The 14,494-nt window shown below is 55.9% G+C and overlaps 1 protein-coding gene across 1 annotated transcript in view; it reads right to left on the bottom strand.

Moving 5' to 3' along the window:
• Positions 1-267, bottom strand: part of PDGFA (platelet derived growth factor subunit A) — a gene marked incomplete at its 5' end in the record, with an annotated part of 92,279 nt that extends 92,012 nt beyond the window's left edge. Inside the window, one exon of the mRNA XM_082490755.1 lies at positions 205-267. Within this exon, the coding sequence (XP_082346881.1) occupies positions 205-267 (63 nt within the window). The remainder of the gene's footprint in view (positions 1-204) is intronic.
• Positions 268-14,494: the final 14,227 nt, after the last annotated feature.

Genomic DNA, 14,494 nt, shown 5'->3' with positions numbered 1-14,494 from the left:
GGCGCGGAAGGCACGGTCACCCTCCTTCGCACCCCAAATGGCAACTTGCCCCCTTAGCCCGGCCCGGGGCGAGCGCGGCCGGCGCGGCGATGCCCGCCGAGCCCAGGTGGGCAAATCCCCCCCCGCCCCGCGACCCCCGCCGCCCCCTTCCCTCCCCCCCGCCACCCCCGGGCACCGGGAAGGCAGGAAGCCGCTCTCACCTACCTCGGAGGCGGCCAAGGACAGGTAGCCAAAACCTATCAGCAGGAGGCAAGCCCAGGTCCTCATCGCGCTCCGGTGCTCTCCGCGGGCGGAGGGGGGGCGAGGCGGGGGGAGCGGAGCTGCGGGCCGGCTCCTGCCGCCCGGGGGGTCAGGACCATCCCCTCGGGGGGAACGGCGGCGGCGGCGCGGGGCTCCTCCGCGGGCGGGGCGGGTCGGGTCGGGGGCGGCCTCGGGGCGGCGGGGCCGGGGGCGGCCGCTGTCTCGTCGGTTGCCCGGGCTGCGGCAGCGCGGCCGCGGCTCCTCTCCGCTCCTCTGCCGCGCTCCTCTTGGCTGCCGGGACTAGACCAGCCGGTACTTCTGCATATTTGCTTAGATCAGACCAAAGTGAAACCCAAGGAGTCGATCCGGAGCGCAGCCGAAACGCCCATCACCTGTCTGGGCGGTTGGCCCCCCTCGGGCGGGCGGCGCTGGGGCCCGGGGACCGCCTCCCCCCGCCGCCGCCGCCGCCGCCGCGGCCTCCCGCTCCGCGCCGGCACCGGGGGCTGCGCGCTGGGCAGGCTGCGCCCCCCCCCGCCCCCGCCACCCTCTCCCCCCGCCTCAAAAAAAAAAAAAAAAAAAAAAAAAAAAAAAAAAAGGGGGTGGGGGTGGGAGGAGTGGGATGGGGGGGGGTTAAAAATTAAAAATAAAAATAAAAATAAAAATCTTTATTGATACGGATGGAAATGTTTCTCTGGCGGAGGATGGTCCCGCGCCCTCCCCCCCCTCCCCCCCCGGCTGAGGGTGAGGTTAAAAATAATAATTAATTACGAATAAGAGCAGAGCGGGTGCGGAATCGGAGCGGCACTGCCGGGTCTCGCGGGCTGCCCGTGGCGCGGCTCCGCCGCCGCTCCGCACGGGAGAAAAAGGAGGAGGAGGAAGGAGAAAAATAATAATAATAATAATAATAATAAAAAAATAATAAAAAGATATATCTCTCTCTATGGATAGGCAAGAAGGTTTAAATCCCAAGGGGACCGGAGACGAACTGCAACTCCTGGCGGAGGGAGGCGGCCGGGCGGGCTCCGGAGCGGTCTGAGCGCGGCCCCGGCGCGGAGCAGCATATACCGCTCCCGCCCCGCCACGCGCCTCCCCCGGCCCTCCCCCGCCGCGCCGCCACCGGGGCCCACCGGCCGCCCGCCCGCCGCGGGGGCGCCGCCAGCCGAGGGGCCGGGGGGGGGCTCTGCCCACACCGGGGCCGGGGGCCGGGGGGGGGGGAGGGGGTCGGGGCAGCCCCCCGCGCCCCGGCCCTCTGCGGCAGCGGGGCGGGGAGCGCTGCGCCACGGCCGCGATCCACCTTGTGCCCCCGCCTCTGTACCCGGCGGAGGAGATCGCCATCGCCGCGCAGGGGTGGGGTGGGGTGTTTTTTAAGGCTTCTTGTTGTTGTTATTATTATTATTATTATTATTATTATTATTATTATTATTATTATTATTATTATTATTTGGGGGGGAGGGAGGGTCGCCTCTTGGAGGAGGGGCGGTGGGTTGCGCGGTGGAGGGCTTTTTAACGCCGCTTCTTCGCTATTGCGAAGGAGAGAAGCCCCCCCTTAAGGAATACAAAAGCACACACACCCCCCAAAAATAATAATTTTATATATATATATATATAAAATAAATACGAAGCGGCTGGGGGTGGCGGGGCGCCCTGCGGCACCCGGCTGCGGCATGCGCGGGCGCGGGGCTCCCCTCCGCGGCCGCGGAGCCGCCGCGCCCCGGGGCTCCGCCGCAGCCGGTCCCGGTCCCCCCTTGGTCCCCCCCCGCCCGCCCAGCGGCGGTACCGGAGCCGGGCGGCAGAGGGTCCCTGTGTCCGCCCCCCCCCGGGAAAATGCCCCCTTCTCCCCGGCGCGCATCGGCACAAGGTGCCCGCTGCACCCTGACATCTCCCTGAACTCATTGTGATTTAAATAACAGCCCTTTCTCGTCTAAACAAAGCGCCTTAATAGCAGATGCAAAGAATTCAGCTCATCTGAAAATCCAATAGCATTTAAGTGGATTAACTGCAATAACACAAGTGAGGAGTGATACTATCCTTCATGGAAGACAATAGACTGTAAATGCACAGCCAGGGAGACTTATCCTTTCATCTCTGAATTTCCTTCAGCATTTCAAAAGCGAATGCTTTCTAGAAGCCCTGAAGGGGTTTGCACGCTACTGGCTTGGACATGCTTCTAGGAAACAACCTGTGCTTTAATGGGCACTTTGCAATTGCATAGAAGTTCCCACCAAAACAGAAGTGGCCTTTCAAGTACGTTTAATTCTCTCTCATGATGTCATGGAGGCTTACAGGGTGGTCTCCAGGACCACAAGGGGGGAAAAAGAAAGGTGGGGGTTGAAAAGAGAGAAAAGGAAAAGAGATGTAAAAGATTTGGAAGCACTTTAAAAAAAAAGAGAATGCTGGGGTTTTTGCCTTTTTTTTTTTTTTAAAAAAAAGACAGAAAATGCTGAGCCAGTGTGGAGCCATTCTCAGATGCCGCCCGAGAGCCCCCGAGTGATGCTATGCCCCGGTGCAGCAGAGCCATGCGGGCAGGCGGCGCTGGCGGGCGGCGGGGCAAGCAGGGGGCAAGCAAGGGGCAAGCGGGGGGCGAGCGGGGCCCATCGCTCCCTTAGCCGGGGGTTGGCACCGCAGAAGTAAAAAGTGATGACCTCAGTTTGAAAAAAAGAAAAAGTCTCATCTGCACTTATCATTTGCTGGGGTTAAAGAAACAATTCTGATGGTCTGTGTTGTCATAGTAATAAAAAAAATAATTACCAAACAGTGAAATAGATTCTGACAGTACCGGCTCGCCGAGCATTTACTCCTCTCCTTCCTTCGTTGGCCGAGGGATCAGAAGTGCTGGGTCTTTGTAGCTCTTTCAAGTGGTATTCCACTGCAAAAGCCAACATAGAGCGAACTCCTACTCTATCGATTGGTTAAAAAAAAAATCTATGCAGTTTTGATTTTTCTTACATTTCCCTCATTTTATGAGAAACGTACTGCATCAGCATCTTTGTAAAATCTGTCACTGTGGAGCTCAGATAAGCATCTTTCCTCTAGGTCGAGTTACACTCAGAGCAGCTTTTAACATTAGACTGTTTATATGGATCATTGCAAATATTTGATAATAACGCAAAATATGTAAGATCCCAGAAGAGATCAAGGACCAGGGAACGTAAATAAAATTCACACAGATCCTGCAAACAACTTTATACTTGGGTTGTCTGTCTGCTTCCGAAACACGCCGTCTCCTTGTCTATTGTTTGATCTAAAAATGCATTTGTGCCGTGTAAGTCCTTACAAGCGTGCAAAGATACCGCTGTGTGAAAAACATCACGAAGCGCATCCTTACTTCGGCATGGCACCTTCCTCCGGCCGCCAAGTCTATTAAACGTGTGTGCACCAAACACGCGAGATCGTCTTTTATGTAAGACCCACAAGCCACACGTGCGGTGAGAGTGGCAGGGAGGTATTTATAGGTTTAAAAGAAAATCAGTAAGAAGAGCAGAGCGCCAGGAAATTAGGGTTTGCACTTTTTTATTTATGGGAGAGCAGGGAGTGAGATCTTGCTTGTCTAATTTAAAGAAGTCCCTCAAATGTCAGGAATTGTAATAGAATTATCCTATGGCGGGTTGAGAGGGGGGATCCCCGGGGTTTGCACGGCACTTGGCCTGAGGGAGGGATGCAGAAGCTCCTTGATGCAAAACGGAACTCCATCGGTGGCACCAGTGGTTCCCGCAGGCGGTGGCACGTGAAGTCAGGTTGCCCCGAGAAGCCAGAATGCCCCAAACGGGGCTTCCAGCGCCCGCCGCAGAGCTCGTCCCAGTCTGTGCCGGCTCAGCTGTAGGAAACACGGGTCAAGCCGCGCAGCAGGACCAGCTCAGGTTTGCGAGGAGCATGCCAAGGCTGCAGTGCGCGGGGTGACGCGCGGCGTGGGGACGGGCAGCACGGCAGGCACGGTGGTGCTCGGGAGGGGGCTGACGCCATGCAGGGCACTGGGCTGGTGTCACAACCCTACCCGCAACCCGCTGCGACTGCTTCGGGCATTGAAACGTCCACGCTCGCTTGGCCCTCCCGACAAGCCTTAAAGTTGCACGAGGAATCGTTCCATTGCGATCCCATTCCATCTGAAGGAGTCTCGGGAGACCTGTCTGAGGCTTTCTCAGACTTGATTTTAGTGGGGATTTTGCTTCTTTGATAATCACGTTAAACCTAACAAACCAGAATGAGTTTGGGCAGAGGGTTATTTTGGAAGGGTGGCCTGCGTTTCTTGTGGCGGGGGTTTGGGGCTGGCCAGCGCGGCTCAGTCCGCTCTGCGGGATCCATCCTGCCACCGCAGCTAAGAAAGGACCAAGAGCCCAGAGCGTCCTGGCTCTGGAACGGCAGCTCACAGTGATTTGCACCCGCGCCGTTCAGCATCAGCGCCACACCGTATCATGCGAAGGATAAAAGTTCAGAACATAAAATCCAGAAAGCTCGACAGGAGGCTCACCCGCTTTGGGTGGTTCCTCTCTGGTTTTGGCTTGTGGCTTCAGAGGGGCACGTGCTCAGGGTGGGGGGAGGCCGTCTTCCCCCTCCGCTGCCCGGCAGAACGCTGAGGCCAGTGCAGGTGAAGCACAGGCAACGGGTTCCAAATGCAGAAGGCGCTGATGGCAGGCAAAGCGTTCCCATTCCTGAAACCTGGCCCACAAAGAGCAACGAGGAAAGCTGCAAGAAGAACAAGCAAGGCGGTTACTGTTCCAGCTGGTGCACCTACAAACATGATTTCCTCCTTTTCCAGCTCTTCCTTTTGGATCCTTGCACTGGCTCCGTCCTTCTGGCTGAGCTTTGTTTTCTTTGAAACCTTTGTTGGTGCAGCTTTCCAGATGCTCGCACGGTTGATAATTTTCTTAACTGGTCATAAGATGCAAATCTGCTGCGAGGTCTCAGCTCAGCGGGGTGATGAGAAGGGGCTCGGAGGCGTTTCATGCTGTCCCTGCCCCTGAACACAGAGGGCAGCCATGTCCCACATCACCTACGCGGGGTGACACTGAAGCCACGATATTTCTGGAGGTGTCCTGTGAATGGGGCAGGGTCCCACTGGAGCTCATCGTCCCATCCCCCCCCCAAAACTGCCCCTCCGGCTTCAGTGGGGGTTAGACCCGACTCTCCCTGGGGAAATGGTTGGGCTTAGTAGCAAAGGCGGACGGTTCGTAACGCTCTGGCTGACGTGCTCCTCTCTCCCCCCCTGCCCCGCTGCCCTTACCCCCGGGGGTCAGCCACCCGGCCGAAAGCGGGGGGCTGCGTGACCTCCCCCGCGGCTGGAGCCACCGCTGAGCGACACACAGATCACCTTCAGGGCTGGAGCACGAACTGGCAGCCCTGCCAGCCCGGCGAGCGAGATACCATGTTTAGGCATCGACCCAGGGCACTTGCATACCAGCACGGGCCGCTATTTTGGTGGGTGTACCAGGCTGCTCCCCGCTCCCCACCCCGGGGGACAGCGCAGCCGCTGCGAGCGCGGGAGAGCCTCTGCCCGGTGGATCGAGCCGTTAAAAACGGGCTGTGTTTTGTCAGTCATGCTTAGTTCATCCGGCTGAATAACTGTAAAAGTACCAGCCCAGCTTAAGGCACGCCGATAGGCGCTGTAAATGACAGCGGTGCGCTCGGGGCTCGGCCCCCGCGGTCCCCTGCGTGGCGTGCCCGTGTCCCCTCAGCGCCACGGCTGTGAAGCTCTTCTCCTCTGGCTCAAATCAAAGCCAGTCGCAGTGGCTCTGTGGAGGCCATCCAGGGTGTAACTCCGCCACGCTAAAAGTACCGTAAAATGGTGATACTATTCTTCCTCGTTTGCAGCCTGGAGGCCTGCAGAGGCCTAGCTTGGAGCAGTCCGTTTTATTAAGGCCCATCCAAACGCAGTGAGATAGTTGTTCTTCCGAAGAATTCGTACTCTCAAAGTGCAAACCGCCCCGTTTGTCTTCTTGTATCCATGCAACCTTGTTGCTTTTACAACATTACACATTTGTCCTGTGAGATTCCCTCCCTTACAATAAAAACTCATGAGAACGATACGCACGTTTTCAGCTCTGCACACACCAGAGAGTGTGGGATGCAGCAGTACCCGAAGGACAAAGGAGAGACGAAGGCTGCTGTAGTGGAATTGGTAATTTATTTTGAACTGCAGATGTTTGTAATGGCTGTGAAGTTTCCTAATTGAATTTCTGACCCTTTTTGTCACAGAAACCCAGTTAATATAGGGGAAGGAGAAGAGCAAATAGAAGGATCGGTTTGCTTTTCTTTTTTTTTTTCATCTTTTTTTTTAACAGAAAGTCCAGTGTAGAGTTCTGTACACTTTTCTTTTCCTTTTCTTACATCTAGGAGTACAGCCGCCTGCTCCTCACATGGTCGCAGTGGTTGCACGCAGTTCAAAGGACCACGCACGAAGTCCCCCGTGCAGTGCAGTATCTCTGAGGTCTTTGTGGAGCCCACGCTCACCAAGTCCCCCAGAGCTAATCCTCTCTGAGCCCTTCCGTCCTTTCACGGTACGCTGTTACGCACGGACCCACTAATGGTGGTGGCCAGACCAGAGCAGGCAACCCACATTCTGGCATCTGTTCCTCAGCAGAAATTCCCAGGGAATTCAGTGCTTTCCAGCTGCTTATTCTCAATATTTTGTGCTTATGCAATTTCTTACTAAAAGCTGATAAAGATCCTCTATAACCACATGGCACATCAGCAATCAGAAATGCAGAGAGGACGTGGTGAACCTGCGTAGTCAACCTGCCATGTGACTGTGGCCAAGTTGCAGATAAGAAGTGTGGAGGACCCATTTTCAAAGCCCTTTTTTTCTCAGCCACCCACTGCCTCAGGACACGTTTGAGCATTGTCCTGCTACGTTCCGTGTCCAACAGACCTCCTAGAAGCATGCAGCGGTCACGTAGAATCACAGAACAGAAAGGTTTAGGTTGGAAGGGACCTTAAAGCTCATCCAGTTCCACCCCCCTGCCCTGGGCAGGGACACCTCCCCCCAGCCCAGGTTGCTCCCAGCCCCGTCCAACCGGGCCTTGAGCACCTCCAGGGATGGGGCATCATTTGGCTGTGTCACACGCAGACGTCTTAGCTTGGCCTGTCACCTGCTAGCCACCATCCCATGTTCACCAGGAGCATGTTCTTGCCCATGACATGCTGCTGGGTTACAAAGGGGACACGTACCTGCTTTTACACCAAAAGTGAGTTTCTTGGTTCTTGCAAAAAGTGAAGCGCAGGACCATCTTCTCCATCCCATTGCACGTAGCATTTGTTTACCTGTCAGCAGTGATCTGTGATGTGGGACCCGTCAGTCTGGATACAGAAATACAACGGTAAAGCAGAGGACGGGCAATGGCCCTTTAAGCATTGTCTGTTTAACTGTAGCATGATCTCTCCTGCACTGGAGTGCTTTCCATAAACAGCAAGTCATCCTGGAAGGGGAGGGAGAGGATGATAAATAATCCTGTTATTCATGCGACTGCGTTCTTTCATGAAACTGGGAAAAGGCAAAATAAAGTGGCGACTGCGAGGCTGAGAACGAAACGCGAGGCAGCGGGTCGGGTTGCTGCGGTTATTTTGGGCTAAAAGGAGATCTGGAAAGAGAAAGGTGAGCAGAAAAGGCTTAAAACGCCAAGAAGAAAGCCAAGAGAGAGGATATAGAGGAACAGCTCTCCCTGCATCCCTGCTAACTGCTCAGGCTGGGCACGGCTCCGGCTGCCCCCCGCCTGCCCCACTGCTGTGGCGACCCGTGCCGTAGCCTTCCTCCTCCCCAGGCACCTTGCGGGGAGGTGGGAGATGCCAGAGCTCCGGCTGAGCAAGGAGAGAGGCAAAAGCGGGCAAACCCTGGGAAAGAAATCCCATGGAGCAACAGGGAAGCAGAGAAGAAACCCGTTTGCCAAGGGGTGCTAGCAAATGAGCTCTAATTAGCTTCGCTGGGACAGTCCGGGGTGTTCCCTCCGTCGTGCTTTGCCCCTGTGCCAGAGGTGCCCCCCCCGGATCATGGCAGAGGCGTGGGTGCCCATGCTGCAGCCGCTGCAGTTCTCCGGCCGCTGTCTCTGGGCATCCCCCGGGCCCCGAGCTGGGAGAGCCGAGGTCCAGACATCCCTCCGTGCGGTGGCCTCTGCTCCCTGCCCCAGAGAGCCCAGACAGGCAGCTGTGGGGTGACATCGCAAACCACTGCGCGCCCTCCACATGGGAGCCAGATCCTTCCGCCCCTGGGATGCTCCTGGAAGCAGCCCGGCCCCATACTGCAGCCAAAATGCCCCATACCAGCCCAGTCTGCCGTCTGGAAGAGCATCTTGTGTGGGGAGAGTGTGTCAGCCCTTCCAAGGCTTCAGTGGTGACACACATCCCTCTCAGTGGTGTGGCACTGGGGATGAGGACAAGGTGGGCCACATTGTTATAATCTTCCAAAAAGCGTCTCTTCCCTGTGTAGCTTCGTGGCATCAGCACGATTCCTTCAGGCTTATAAAAGCTTAAGTCACTGTAAACAAGGCGGCCTTGGAGCCTAGGTATTGTAGAGAGAATTCCTCTCCATGTCCTAGATATTTCAGATGGAAAAAAAAAAAAGAAGAAGAAGAAGAAGAAGAAGAAGATTTAAGACGTCAGCTTCTCCGCTAGTGTAAATGGGACCAGCGCCGTTTCGCTTCAGTCTGGTCTCTCTGCTGTACCGTCATTGTGTGAAGCGCCCGTTAAGGCGAATGGGAATTACACATGGTGTGATGAGAAAGCAACAGATACCTTTGTAAATACTGCACCATCACATGAGCCGCATGTATCCTTCCCGAGACGCTCTGCCAAACCAGCAGGTGTTTTCTACATCAGCCCTTATATTAACACACTCCTACGTATGTCTGGCTGCATCTGCTGCATTAACGATCGCTCGGTGCATAATGGCTGGGTTAGTTTGTGAAGTTAAATACTGTGGGCAACAGCCCAGCCGCAGCGCGTACAAACGTTAAACTGCTTCTGTTTGTACCACAGGGCTTATTACTCCTGTTCCTCCGCGATGACTTTTTCTCGCTTTCCTCTTCTCGCTGCATTTTTTCCTTGTTCCTGCCCATTCTTTCCCCAGTTTGTGGTTTCCAGATCGCCACCGTCTCTTTGTTTTCCCCATCTTTTGCCCGAGCTTTCCTGTCTCCCTTCAGTTTCTGGGGGTGCCGGAGAAGATGGCAGCTGCAGCCAGGCAGCCCCCGCTGCTGCAACGCAGCCCCACAGCCCGGGGGCGATGGGGTGCTGCTCCGGCCGCTGTCCGTCTGGAGTCCGGGGGAGCGCTGCTGGTTGGGGACACCACCGTTTCAACTCTGGGTGCTCTTAGTGGAAGCGGAAAAGGCCGGATCGGGGACTGATGCTGTTTGAGTGCCTGGTCCACTTCTACTCTGAATGCCGACAACACCGGTGGCCCGGTGGCCAAGCCCGAAGCCTCTGGGGAAAACGTGTGCCCTTAGATGCTGCTTTGACAGAAGTCAGTGGCAGCAGCCTTTGGGGATTAGTCTTCTATTGTAATTATCAACGACTATAGAAATATTCTGTGGCCAGGCACAGAAGCTGTTCAGAAACAAGGAAGGGCGGAATCTGAAGCCAGCTATCATAGATTCCTACCAAAAAACCCCACCTGTGTTTGCGGGGCTGATACTGAAGTTAGGCAGAAATTCCCAAGGGCATCGAAGGGATGTGCACGTTCAGCTCCCGCTGGAATGGGGGTTGGGGGCATTATGTAATGAGAAGGATTTGAAAAACACTCTTCCATCCTCTTTTGTTTAAAACGAAGATGCCAAATCCAAGCATCCACGCTAGCATGGCGTCCCGTTTCCATCGCTTGTGCTTTTAGTCTTGTACTTGTTGTCGTGGTCCTTCATGGAGGTCTCACCTTTGGTCCCGGGCTCTCTTGGCCTAAGGTTTAGTGTTCTGCAGTACTTCCACGGCGTCTGCACACACACAAAGCACAACAGCTGGTGGAGCTCTTATTCATGGCTTAATCACTTCCCCCCGGAGGTGTGCGGTGTGATGTGTGGTCTTACTCAGCCCTGGCTTTCCGAGGGATGGAGAGGCAGGGTCAAGCACAGCCCAGATTCAGCCCGGCACTTAAGAGCATGACTAACCCAGAGCGTGGAGTGTTCTCTTGACGTCATTAGGATGGACCTGCTTCTTTTCCCGGCGTTAAGCAAGCATTTAGCCTTTTGGAGTTTGCCTCACCACACCCTTCCCATCTCATCCCCATCTCAGCATCGCATTGTGAGCTGCCCACTGGCTTTGCACACATCTCCGCTGACTTGCCCTGGGCCGTCCGTCTGAGCTCATAACCACATCTTCTCTGGTGGTTCACCATGTGCCCCTGGTCCCACCCTCCGTAGGGGTTTGCTGTATCACTCTTTCTACTTTCCCCTCCATCTGGAATTTCCCCTGAAGCCCCTGAGCCACCGACTCCCATAAATGTCATCAGAAACCTTTTGCTGGGAGGGACTTTCTGCGTTGCGTCTTGTGCTTCTTTGCTTCATGGTTGCGTAATGCAAATTGGCTGTCGATTTAATTTGAAACGCCATTACACCAGAACAGGGCCTCAGCATTCGCAGCGCTTGAGAAAGATAAAACGGTGATAGGGAGCCAGATGGCTCAAGAGACTGGGAATCAGCGGTGGAGTCTTTAACGTCTACATCACTGCTTCAAAATGCAGCTCTGATCCACAGTCAACTTTGTGGTCTCAGTCCAATTTCTAGTGTACGTATGGTCATGCCAGAAAAACTTCCCCCCCATAAAACACCACCTGCTTTGGCGGGGAGGCCTGAAGAGGTGTGTGGTGGTCTCACACCAGAGTGAAATGTCACCTGCGGCACAAGGGGAACGTGGCCACGGCGGCTCCAGCAGCGCTCATGCATGGTCGGTGGCAAGGGAGATTCCAATTGCAGCACTGCCCACCTGGCCGGCTTCCGTGGGAAAGACATTTCCTTCCCTCCCAAATTACCTTTTGAGCTGCTTTTAAAATAGCTTTGTGGCAAAGTCTCACGGAGGCCATACCCCTGCAGTGCTTGAGGTCTGACCTTGATGCCACGTGGACTTAAGGGAAGACTCCTCGGAAGGGAGGGACGCTTCGCCAAAGCATCAGTAGAAAGAGCAAGAAGCAAGTAAGAAATTTGTGTCTGCAGTGTCCCGAGGATAAAACCAGTGTGAGAACAGAATCTGGCCCTGCGCACGGGAGCCAAAAGCCATCCTAAGCTAAGCTGCAATTTCTCGTGGCATCGCCTTCCTTCCTGGTGGTGGTTATTTTCCAACCTAGCTGTGCACCAGTTAGAAAGAAGCGGGTGCCAGAGAAGAGGTGACTAAGACACGGCACTGAGGTCATTACACACGGGGCAGGAGAAAAGCAATCCGGCCTTCCAGCTTTCGTTTGCTAAACCGTAATACCCTGACGGGGCATCAGCCCCCTCGCTGGCGAAGTCCGTACTGGATGCGAAGGCAGCAGAGCAGACGACTGTTTTTCCTTGCGAGACTTCTTGGCTCGAGTGTTGTCCCCTCCTCAGCCCGCGTTCGCTCAGCTGCTCTCTGCCGGGTTCCCCTTGCCCCCGCTGGAACGCCGCCCAGAAACTCCCTCCCCGGCTTCGGGGCCGACACCAAAACAGCCGAGCCCGGCTCGCTGTGTGGGTCTCTGCCCTGCCTCGCCGCCCCGCGCCTGCCCCTCTCCTGCCTTCATCCTTCTTTCGGCTGCCCACGCTCCCCACGCCCCCCACTGCCCCCGGCCCCGTTGGGTGCACGGGGCCAAGCCAGCGCCTGCTCCCCCATCGCTGGTCCCACACCACGTGTCGACGGCCCCACGGCAGCTCCGGGCATCTGCTTTGTACCATCGGCGATTGTTTGGTTTATATTCGCCTATCGGGCTGTGACCCTGAACTGGCTTCTCCCTTTAAATTCCTTCCACTTGGCTCTGCCCACACTGTCCACAAAGCCTCTCAAAGAAATGCAGCTTGAAAAAAAAAAAAAAAAAAAATCTACGAAGAAGAAAAAAAAAAAAAAAAACCAACCCTTCACAACAAACTGCCCTTCTCTCTCCCGACAGCTCCGCTCGGGTGCGGTTTTCCCAACGCTCCCCCGCAGCGGAGGCGCAGAGGCTGGTGGTCGGCACGGCTCCCGCTGGCGCTGTGCCGACGGGGTCCCCCCACGGCCAGGCACCCAGCACCCACAAGCTGTCCCCCCCCGCGGGGCTCGTCCCGGCTCGCGAGGGGCCGGGTGCCTGCCCGGGGTCACCACACCGCTGCAAAAACCTGCTTTTATCCAGCTTTCATCCCAAGAGCCACACGGCCCTTGCAGCATCTGCCGTTACTCAGCGCTGCGTCTCCCGCTGAGCCCCCGCGCGGGGCGGTGCGACCCACAGGTCTTCTCCTCCGCGGCGACGAGGCCATGAAAGCCCCTCGCGGTCTCAGTCGCTGCCTTATAGATATATATATATAGGGTTGGCCCTGTGGAGTGGCAGCTCCACACATGTGCTGGTGGGCGGATAGCTTTGCATTTGCCCTCGTGATTTCATGCCAAAAACATTTGCAAGTTCAGCTCGTTGCCTGACGTCCCGTCCCCCCCCCCCGCTCGCCCTCGCGCAGTTCCTCCCCGAGCGCAGCGAAGGCGTCCCGCGCTCGTCCCCCCGCGCTCGTCCCCCCCCGCAGCCTGAGCTCTCCCGCTCGGCTTTCTTCTGCATCCCTACGGCTTTATCCTTCCCTCGTCCTGCCCCGAGTTCTTACAGATTTTCTGAAAGGCTTGCAGCAAGACCAAAATTAATTATGTCATATGCATCGCTGTTATCAAGCCTCCCCTTTCGCCTCTATTTTCAGCGGCTATTTTGGGACGATTAATAATTTCCAGCGAGGCTTGGCACAGCAAGGGTTAAAGGGCCGAAGCCGATCTGACGCAGGAGCCTTCTGGACAGAAGCAGTTTTATAAAGTCTTATAAGTGCTATTTTTTTCTTTAGGAAAGGAGTGGATTTTTATTTTTTTTTCAAAGTGTTGTGAGAACAGGAATGTTTCTTTTTTAGCCAATTCCACATACTTTTTGTTATAGGAGAAGATGTGGTCTGAGGGTTTTAGCAGAGGCTAAAACAGGGGAGAACTGGATCTATTTTGGTGGTGTATCGAGTGAATAGGAAATAATCGAAAATGCTGCATTAAAAAATGAGTTTAGCAGCCGCTCCGGGCGAACCCCGTTGCGCAGACAGCCCTCCGCTCACCTGCGCGGCACCCGGCAGACCGCGCCGCTGGCTGCGAACGCGCGGATTCAATCCATATCCCCCCTTTGGCCAAAACACATTCCTTTAATCACACCCTCCTGGGAACGGAGGTTTGGTGTGTAACAGTTTTTCTGTTGGCAAAATGAGGCATTTTGGCTCCCGGAGGTAGTTGCGAGGCGGTTTTTGGGAGGGTGTGTTTGGAGGGCGGACAGACAGGGCTCGCCCGGGGCTCTGCCGAGATGCTCCGGCACGTGCTGGGGCGGCTGCGCTGGGGCTGAAGCCCACCGCGTCGCCCTCGGTCCCCGCTGACGGCCGCACCGCAGCAGCCTCCGGCCTCGTGCCGACCGTTTCGCTTTCCCCACCTGCTGCTTGGGCTGGAGGCAGAGCTCAGGCTCACCCGTCCCCATCGCAGCGCCCTGTCCCCATCACGCTCTGCTCTCTGGAAAGGCGGCGGTGTGTTTTCGGGGCGCCGCGTGAGGGACACGTCCCCTGCTAAGGACACGCACCAGTCCTACCGCTGCAGGTACGCGTCCGGCTCTGCCGACAGCCTCACCCGTAGCGACGGCTGGGACACGAAATGGATTAAAAACCAGAGGCCAGGATGTATTTTTTTTTTTTTAGGTTAATCTGCTAATGCCAAAGGATCATATTTGGCAGCAACGTAAGGAGAGTTCTCATCAGTTTATATTTCTGCTTTTCTTCCCTTTAACAACCTAATTTTGCACGTCGCTGTGTGGAATCCAGCTGCGGATAACCCTCCCCCAGTTAACACCCCCCCAGTGGCGCCCTGTGGAAATCTGCGTGCCGCCCGCGGGAGCTGGAGCGCTGCGAGCGCTGTACCGGCCTGGAGACTGCCCGGAGGGGTTTGGGGGGGTCCCGGGTAGCACAGGGTCACAAGAAGGGCTGCAGGAGACTGTGCAGAGCTTTTCATGAGCACTTTGGAAGAAAATGACCTTTCACGTTTGCATCTCGCGGTGTGCTTCGGCGCAGGGGACAGCTGGTGGCTGTGGGGAAATGAAATATTTCGGTTGTCGCAGGGGAGAAGCTCACGACTTTCCCTGAAAACT

This window comes from Vanellus vanellus (genome assembly GCF_965231255.1).
Source record: "Vanellus vanellus genome assembly, chromosome: 14".
NCBI lineage: Eukaryota > Metazoa > Chordata > Aves > Charadriiformes > Charadriidae > Vanellus > Vanellus vanellus.
The sequence above is the reverse complement of the archived record's forward strand: the minus strand, read 5'-3'. Positions and strand labels throughout refer to the sequence as shown.